At 17.5% G+C, this 10285-nt stretch overlaps 1 protein-coding gene across 1 annotated transcript in view; it reads right to left on the bottom strand.

The window, feature by feature from the left end:
• Window positions 1-7551, bottom strand: part of PRSY57_1437700 (metacaspase-like protein) — a gene marked incomplete at both ends in the record, with an annotated part of 8040 nt that extends 489 nt beyond the window's left edge. Inside the window, 5 exons of the mRNA XM_020115321.1 lie at window positions 107-186; window positions 283-364; window positions 458-905; window positions 1102-6279; window positions 7404-7551. Coding sequence (XP_019969978.1) covers window positions 107-186; window positions 283-364; window positions 458-905; window positions 1102-6279; window positions 7404-7551 — 5936 coding nt within the window. Of the gene's footprint in view, window positions 187-282; window positions 365-457; window positions 906-1101; window positions 6280-7403 lie in introns of the transcript that reaches the window.
• Between the last annotated feature and the right edge of the window lie 2734 nt (window positions 7552-10285).

Below are 10285 nucleotides of genomic sequence, written 5' to 3'. Positions count from 1 at the left end.
ATAAAAAAAAAAAAAAAAAATAATGAAATGTGGATAATGAGATTATCAAATAAGATTACTTCAAATAATTATATATATATATATATATATATATATTTATATGTACCTTATATTAAATATACTCCTTGCTACAAAATAATTTTTCCTTTTTTTCTTAAATAATTCTACATAAATGTTGCCATTTTCCTGTAGATAAAAAATAATATATTCATACATTATTAATATTAGATGAACATAAAATTTTAACTTTTTTGTAATATATATCGTTTTTGTCTTTCGTACCATATGGGTTACATTCAATGTAATGTACTCTAGGAAAAATATTTTATCTTGAACAATTCTTTGTTCTTTTGTATTATTACGTCTAAAAATAAAATATATACATATATATATATATATATTAATATTGCCATGCATAATTTAAGTGGGATTTTTTTCTTTTATGTTTATATATTACCTGACACACAATATGTTGACATTCTTGGTTTTAATAAAGCAACTTACAAAGTACTCATTTTTTGTATCTATATTTTTGTACGTATAAAATTTAATATCCTTTATAAAAATTAGCAAACATTTTTTTTTTGAACTTTTTAACATTTTCCTTTCATCCATATTACAAATATCTTGAATATATTGATTTAAATTGTTTAATTTTAAGGAGGGTTTCCATAAAGGTTCATCTAGTTGTAGTTTTTTCTTTAAGAAAAGACTTTCGTGTGATAAAAATTTGATGTCATCTGGTGAGTACTCATTTAAAAAGGACAGTTTAAATTTTACATATTTCAAATTATATTCCTTCTTTATATCAATTAATATTTGAGATGCAGCAACAAACAAATCATGATAAGAAAAATCGTTTTTCAGCAATTCGATCGCTTTACCTAAGCAGTAGGTCAATAAACCTAAAATGGGTTATATAAAAGGGAAATAAAAAAAAAAAAATTATAATTAAGATAAAATATAAATAAAAAGAAATATACAACTATGCATAAGGATATATATACATATATATATATATATATATATTTATATATTTATTTATTTATTTATTTACATATACATATTTCTTTTCTTATAGTATGTGTCATAGTTTATTACCTCTGACTTTGTTTTTGATTGAGAATTCAAAATCATTTCTATCATTACAATCAGGAGAAAAGAAAAAAATTGATGGGACAAGCATGATTTTATCATTTGTATTAGTATCATTTTCCTTTTTATAAATTTCATATAATAATGGTTTTTTAATATTTTCAACAAAAATCGAATCAACATTTCTATCTCTTATTTTACCAAACGTTTTTAATGATTTTAAATATTTTTGATTAGAAGAAAAATTATTATATTTATATATTTCAGTTGTATTCATATTTTTATTATAAGTTATTGAAGTAGGTACTGGAACAAAATATGAAGTATATGTAGTATCAAATATTATACATAATTGTTTTCCTCCTTGTAATTTTTTTATTATATTAAATATTTCATTTGAATATATATAATTATTTTTTGAATGGTCTTGAGGAAGTAAAGCAAAATTATAATTTTCTGTAAATTTGGAATCTATCAATTTTATAGAATAACCACAAAAATAGAAAAATAATATATCTCCATTATTTGAATTAACAATAAGATTATGTAAATTACTTAATATATTTTTTTTATTTGCTTTTTGTGTAACAAAATTTCTATAACATAAATTACAATCATTCAACAATATAAAATCATTAAATCCAAAACGTTGCATTAAATGGTCACACATATCTACAGTGTCATTTACACATCCTTCTAATAAACCATTATAATTTAATGTAATCATTAAAGCTTTTTTTTTCCCTATATATGGAGAATCAGTTTCTGATAAGAAATATTTATCAGATATATTTATATTATTTTTCATTTTTTCTTTTTTTTCAACATTATCTACATTTGATTTTACATAGGACATACTATAATCATCATAAATATTTGTTCTTGTGCTATCAGTTCCTTTCGAATTTTTATATAAAACATGTTTGGATACATTCAAATTGTTATCGCATAATTTTCTATTTGTGTTCATATTGTAAATAACACTTTCTGTATTATCACTAGGTAAGAAAATGGCACTGTTTGGATCTTTATTATGATTTAAAATATTAATATTATTCAAGGTTTTATCATTATCCTTATTAACAAATTTACTAATATGATTAATATTATTAATATCGTTGATATTATTATTTTTCTTATGATGGTTGTAAGATAAAATGTGTTTATCGTCAGATAATTTGATATCACCCTTATTTAATATATGATTTAATTTATATTCATTACACAATAATGATGATATGTACGAATCTTTCATAGTGTAATAAGAACCCGTTTTTTCGGATGTACATTCGTCATATAACTTTTTTGTTTTGGTAGCTTTGTCAAGCTTATTCTTATATTTTTTTAATTGTTCATATAACTTTTTATTTTTAGTCAAATTGTTTATACATTTAAGGCATGTATCTAATTCATCATAAACTTTACATTTTAACGACAATATTTCATCCATATCGTAATGAACGCTTTTATTTTTTTTCTTCTTTTCTTTGTTATTTATGTCCAAGCATTTTTCATTTCTTGCGTTTTGTTTTTCATTTTGTGTTATATTAGTAATTATTTTATTATTAATTTGATTTGTATTTTGAATATCATGTTGGAAGAAATTCTCCCTAGAGGAAACATCAATGTTATTATGAATATTATTATTATAAATATTGTTATTATGAATATTATTATTATGAATATTGTTATTATGAATATTATTATTGTCAATATTATTATTATGAATATTATTATTGTCAATATTATTATTGTGAATATTATTATTGTGAATATTATTATAATTATTATCATTATTATTAAAAACAGTTTGTTCATCCTTTTTGTGGATAGCATCTTCCCTTTTTTCATTATTTTTAGTTACCACTTCTGCATATTTATTTTTTGCATATATTGAATTGTCTTTATCTGTAATGGATACAATTGAATGTACATAATTACTTTTATTTTTATCTTGATAATTATTCATTAATAAATTTACGGAAGGATTAGTAGTGTGTTCCCCACTTTTTGTTTCATCCTCTCCTTTATTGTTATTGTAATAAATAGATTGATCTCTTATTGCTTTATCTAATAATAATATATTATTTATATTATTATTTTTTATGTTATCATGATGTGTTGTAAAATTAAATAGTGAATTTTCATTTTGATTAGGAAATTGATTAACATATTTATTTTCTAATATATTAATATGGGAAGGATTATATTTTACATTTTGATTATTATAATAATATTGATTTAAATGATGTGGTTGTATACTTTCCACTTTTTTTTCATAAAAAAATTTATCTAAAAAATTTGGTTTGCTAAAATTATTTGTATATTGTTTATTCCACTCAATATTATTATTATTATTATTGTTATGGATATATAATAATGAAGGATTTATAACGTAATAATTATTTTTTAAATCATTTAAATGGTTTGTTAAATTGTTAAGCTTATTATCACTTTTTTCCTTTGTTATATATAATACATTATTATTTGTGTAATTATTATAAATCATATTTTTTGTAACATTTTCATAATTAATATTATTATCCAATTTGTTACTATTTTCATCAATATTTATTGGTGCTTTATTCATATTAATTGTGTTAATATATTTTGTAACATTTGATGGATTATTATTTTGAAAAATATTATTTATATATTTATTTACATATACACATGGTACATTAGTATCATTATTAGATATCATATTTTGAAAAATATCATCAGGTTTTTTATTAATATGCAAAGATGTATTTGTCATTTTATCTGAACTGTTCATATAATTATGTTGAAATATATTATTATAATTATAATTATAATCGTGTTTATTTAAATCAATTTTATCATTTATATGCATAACTGTATTGTATATATTTTTTTTTGGATCTATTCCTGTTATATTATTTAATGGTTTTATAAATTTATTATGATTTATTTGTTCTTCTGTTTCATTATTCATTACTATTACTTCATTAGGATTTTCATTAACATTATGTTTAATGGTATTATTTTCATCATTATTTTTTTTATCAGCATTGTTATCATTTTTAAATTTTCCATTTATATTGTTACCTTCATTATTTTCTAGATTATTACTTTTTTCAGAAAGCCCATATGTTTCTACATTTGGCATATTAGTATAATCATTATATAGTGTATTATTAATATATGATGTTTGTGTGTTATTTATTTTTTCTTCTTTAACATTTTGATTTTTAATATTACAACTTTTTTGTGACTGACCTCCTGTAAATTGATAAATGTTGGTTATTAATTTTTCATGATACGTATGATGTTTATCATTAACCAATGAATTTTTTTGCGCCGACAATTTCTTTGTATTTTTTGCAACTGACCTCATAGTATTACTATAATTATTTAGATTATTATTATTATTAATATTAACAGTTTTGTTAATATTACCATCGTTCCTAAAATCATTGTTAATATTATTATTATTAATATTATTATTATTAATATTATTATTATTAATATTATTATTGTTAATATAATTGTTATTATTGTTAATATAATTGTTATTATTGTTAATATTATTATTATTGTTAATATTATTATTATTGTTAATATTATTATTATTATTGTTAATATTATTATTATTATTGTTAATATTATTATTATTATTATTATTATTATTGTTAATATTACCACTTCGTATAACCCTTGGTGATATTCTTTCCTTAACGTCGAAAGAAGAAAAACTCCTTACATTTTTTGCTGAATCCTTATTCATATAATTTGTTACACTTACAAAAGGAATATTAGTTTGATGATAATTATAATTTTCAAAAGAATGTTTAAATTTATCATTTGTTATATTTGCATCATTTATATATATTATCTTATTTTTTAACGGCATTACAACCGCTCTGTCGGAATTTTTTTCCTTATCTTCTATTACTTGTAATTTTTGTTTTTTCTTTTGTAATTTCTTTACACTTGATGGAAATATAAAATTGTAAATTTTATGAAGAGTACTATTCCCTTCACTCTTTGCATTTGATGTATTATTATCTATTATTTTATTATTAAAAATATTCCCATTTATTACAATATCTTTATTTATTTTATTTTTTTTTTTGCCTACAAAGTTTTTTTTTAATTTCCCAAAATCTTTAAAAAAATCAGAAGAATTAAAAGAAAACATACTACTTCGTTTTGGTTGTTCTTTCAAAATATTTGATAAGGTTTTGTTAAAAGTATTTTCAGTATTTGGGGATGATTTTAATAAAACGGTTTTATTATACGTAGGAATATTAATTTGTTCCTGAGCACATGTATTATCTGCTCCTCGTGTTATATTACTTGTCTTAACAACATAATCGTTCATGTTTCTATTATTATTACTGTAAATTTTCATAAGCCCTTTTTGTTTACTAAATTGAAAAGAATTATTACTGTTATCATTCTTATTATTATTATTATTATAAATATTGTTATTATTATTATAAACATTATTAGTATTATAAATATTATTTTTATTATTATTATTATTTTTATTATTATTATTATTATTATATCTTGTATATATATTATCAAAGGATGAATTACGATAATTCTTTAAATTGCTATTGTAATATTTCAAAATATTTCTATTATATTCATCTAAAATATTTTTATTTTTATTATAATGCTCAAATGCTGTTTTATTTAAATTATCAAATGATCCTGCATTATTATCATTTATATTTTTATTTAATTTTTGTTGATTTATTTCATATGGTAATTCATTATATAAATAATTCCTAAATAACATATCAGCTGACCTTTGTGGCCTCATCATATTATACCTATTTAATAATCTTTCCTTCCCATTTATATTTTGTCTACTAATTCGATAATAAACATTACTATTATTATTATTATTATTATTGTTACACGTCATATTATACGTACTCATTATATTATTCATATTATTCATATTATTCATATTATTCATGATGTTCATATTCAAAGAATAATATTTATCATACGTATTAGCATGTGGATTTTTCACATATATTATATTATTATTCAATTTTTCTTTATCCTTTAAATGATTGGATGCTTTTTTTCTCATTTTATAATAAGAAGAAATGTTCTGTTTCTCAGATTTATTCGTTTTTCTATTATCCATTGAACTAACCATCTGTTTTTTCTGTATCGATTCGTTTCTATCATTTTCACTTTCTAAAAATATATAAACGAAAAAGAAAAAAAAAGAAGTAAATAGATGAATAAGTAAAATAAGATAATATAACATTTAAAGGATTCAAAATATATTGTGCATATATATATATATATATATATATATATATATGTACAAAGTATCTATACCAATAATGTAGAAAAACATTAATATATGTAATATTGGCATAGTCGTACAATGTATGATCTCGCCATATTCTCAAATATTATTAAATAAATAAATAAATAAATATAAATATATAAATATATATGTATATATATATATATATATATATATATATACAGGAAAAATGAAAAAATAATGAATAGACAAAAAAAAAAAAAAAAAAAATTGAAAGACACAACTACTAATATATTTTAATATATATCATTCAAAAATGTATATATAAAAAAAAGAAATTAATGTATACATACATATAATTATATATAAATGAAAAAGACGGAGAGAGTTCAACAAATGCACAACATATATAAATATAAGGTTAAAAAATACATACACATATAAATATCTATTTACATATAATAAAAATGATTACATTTTATATAAAGAGGATGAAAAAACAAAAAAAATGAAAAAAGATAAAATACTTTTGAATTAATGAAATATTACATATATATATGTGTGTGTACGAAAGGAAATATTTTTAATTAACTAAAAATAATGTAAAATTCATTTTTGTATGGTTATCAAAAATTATGATTTGTATAAATTAGACGATAACCAAAAATCAAAAATAATATATTATGAATTAAAAATATATTAATTAAAAAAAAATAAATAAATAGTTTAATGCACATTTTCGAAATAGAGAACAAACAATTCAAAATCATTTTGCATATTAATTTCATATTTTGAGAAGGTCAATACGTTAAAAATAAAATATATATTAATTAAAAAAAATATATATATATAAAACCATACATACAAAATATATATATATATACAAATATTATATTCTTTTTTGGTTAAAAATTTACTGTATAATATTATAAATTACACCCACAAAATAGAGAATTATAAAATATATATTAACATATGTATACATATATATATATATATATATATATTTATATATTTAAATTTCTTTGTATCATAAATTTATTACCTTTTATTAATATTCTTCCCTTAGAATCACAAGATATATTAGCAGTTGATGTTTCATAATTATCCTCTTCAAATTTCCTATTCTTTTTATATATATTTATATTTTCATAGGAACTATATAAAGGGGAATATGTGTTCATACTATTCATTTTTATTTTTAATTTTCAAAAAAAATTAAAATATATTTTTCAAAAAGTATTTATATATAAGTATTATATAAATTTTTTTTTTTTTTTTTCTTTTTTACAAATTATTCATTTTGAACACAAAAATACTTTTCTATAAAAAAAAAAAAAAGATATAAAAAAAAAAAAAAAAGAAAAGAAAAACAAACAAACAAACAAACACCATAAATAAATATATAAATAAATAATATATTTAAATATACTATTAAATTTTTTCTTTTTAAAGGAAATTATTTATATAAATAACATTTTCCTCAAAATTGATAATAAAATAAGCGTTCTTTTTTATCCTTTTTTCTTTTTTTTTTTTTCTGGTTTCTACTTTAAGAAATAAAATTTAAAAAATAATCCTGGAAAAACGTGGAAATTAAAAAAAAAAAAAAATTTTTTTTATGTTTATTAAAAGAAATTATAAAATTAAATATATAAATATATATAAATATAATATATGTATATATATATTTATATATACATATATAATATATGTAATATATATATACATATATATATATATACATTTATAATATATATAATATATATATACATATATATAATTATATATATTGGAGTGCATATATAGTATTTTATAAATTAACATATATATAAATTTATATTTTTCTATGGAAAAAAAACAAGGAATCAAAATTGACAGGAATGAATATTATGTTAAATATATTACTATTTAAAAAAATATAATATATATATATATATATATATATAATGGAAATTAATTTATAAAAAATTTTTATTTTAAAAATAAAAAATAAAATATAATATATATATAATATATGTGTTTAAAATATATAAAACTGTACATTTTAAAGGCACAACAACAACATATGAAAGTAAAACATTAAAAATATATTTACAAATAAATATGTTAACGTATATATTTAATATATATATATATATATTTATATATTTGTAGAATAATACATGTATGAGTATTTTAAGAAAAAGTACTTCTACATGTGCACATACAATTTGAAATTGTATTTTATGTTTTATGTTATTTTCTTTTTTTAATGTTATATATATCATAAGAAATATTTATTATATTATTCATAATAATAAATATACTGTAAAAAATGAAAATGTAAAGTGCGTGCACAAAATATTTGGAAAAATAAAAACACTGTATAATAAATGAAAAAAAAATTGTACGTCATTTTTTTATGTATGAAAAAAAAAATATATACATATAATATTATAATTTATATATATATTTTTTATTTTACAAAATTATATTTTGCATAATTACATAAATATATTATCCCTATTTGCACACAAGAGTAATTTTTTATACTTAAAAAAAAAAATGTATATTTATATATACATATAATAATATAAATGAAAAAATGGTATCAACGAATTTTTTACTCGTGTCATATAATATTATTAGATGTGTATATATATATATATATATATAATATATATAACATTTAAATATGTATTTTTATTTAAGTGTAATTTTTGTTAAATATCGTATATATTATAAAATGTTATATTTTCTCATCGTTTTATATTGAATTTATAACATTTAATAATATGTTGTATATTTAAAATGAAAAAAGAAGACATACATATATATATATATATATATATATATATATATATATACATAATTATGGTTATTTGGTTTACAAAATACACATTATTATTGTTGAATTTATATTTATTTAAATAATTTTGTACCATTGTTAAAATTATCCTGTATTATCATGATATTATAAATATAAATAAAATATAAATTATTAATTCTGATCACGTTAAACTTTTAAAATATAATAAAAAACAAAAAAGAGAAAAACCGTTGTATACATTTTATAATTCGTTTTTTAAAATTTTAATTATGATATAGTTCGAAAAAATGTATTAATTATAAAAACATATAATAATGATGTTATTATGATAATTATATATAAAATGATAAAAGAAATGGACTAAATTAATACATTCTCATTATTCTTTGTTTTCTCTTTTATTCTTATTTGTTAGTAATATAATCATAAAACTGTATTTCTTAAAATTAAAAAAAAAAAAATAACATGATAAATTATTAATACCATGTTATACAATATTAGGATATGTTGTTACATACAATGACATATTTAAAAAAAAAAAAAAAAAAAAAAAAAAAAACACAAATAAATACTAAGGGAATACATATAACAGCAATTATTTTATAATTAATATAATGGAATCCTTTTTAAAATAATAGATATATTAATAATTCTAAGTATTTATTTATTTAATTTATTTTATTTTATTTTCTATACTTTTAAAATGAAAATTTGTAGCATCATATATTGAAGTTTATAATACCAAAATAGATTTCTTCAAAAGTCTATTAGAAGTTATTAATTATTTAATTATAATATTATTATATTTAAATAATATCTTTATAATTTATGTAATTTTATTATTTTCCAAAATTATTAAAAAAGATAAAAAAAAATATAATTTTTTTTCAAAAATATATAGGTATATATATTATATTCCTAATTAGTGACACTTATTTGAAAGAATTTAAAAAAAAAAAAAAAGGAAAAATTTATTATTTTTTAAAAATTATAATATTAAATTAAATATATATTATATATAATTTTTTAAAATAAATAAAATAACAGATGTTGGTGTTGAGGCAACAGGTGTTTTTATGATTTTATAGGCTAAGGCATTACATCTTAGGCCCGGT

The sequence above is a fragment of the Plasmodium reichenowi genome, chromosome 14 (genome assembly GCF_001601855.1).
Source record: "Plasmodium reichenowi strain SY57 chromosome 14, whole genome shotgun sequence".
NCBI classification, from domain to species: Eukaryota; Apicomplexa; class Aconoidasida; order Haemosporida; family Plasmodiidae; genus Plasmodium; species Plasmodium reichenowi.
Note: the sequence above shows the minus strand (reverse complement) of the source record. Positions and strands in the feature narration are given on the sequence as shown.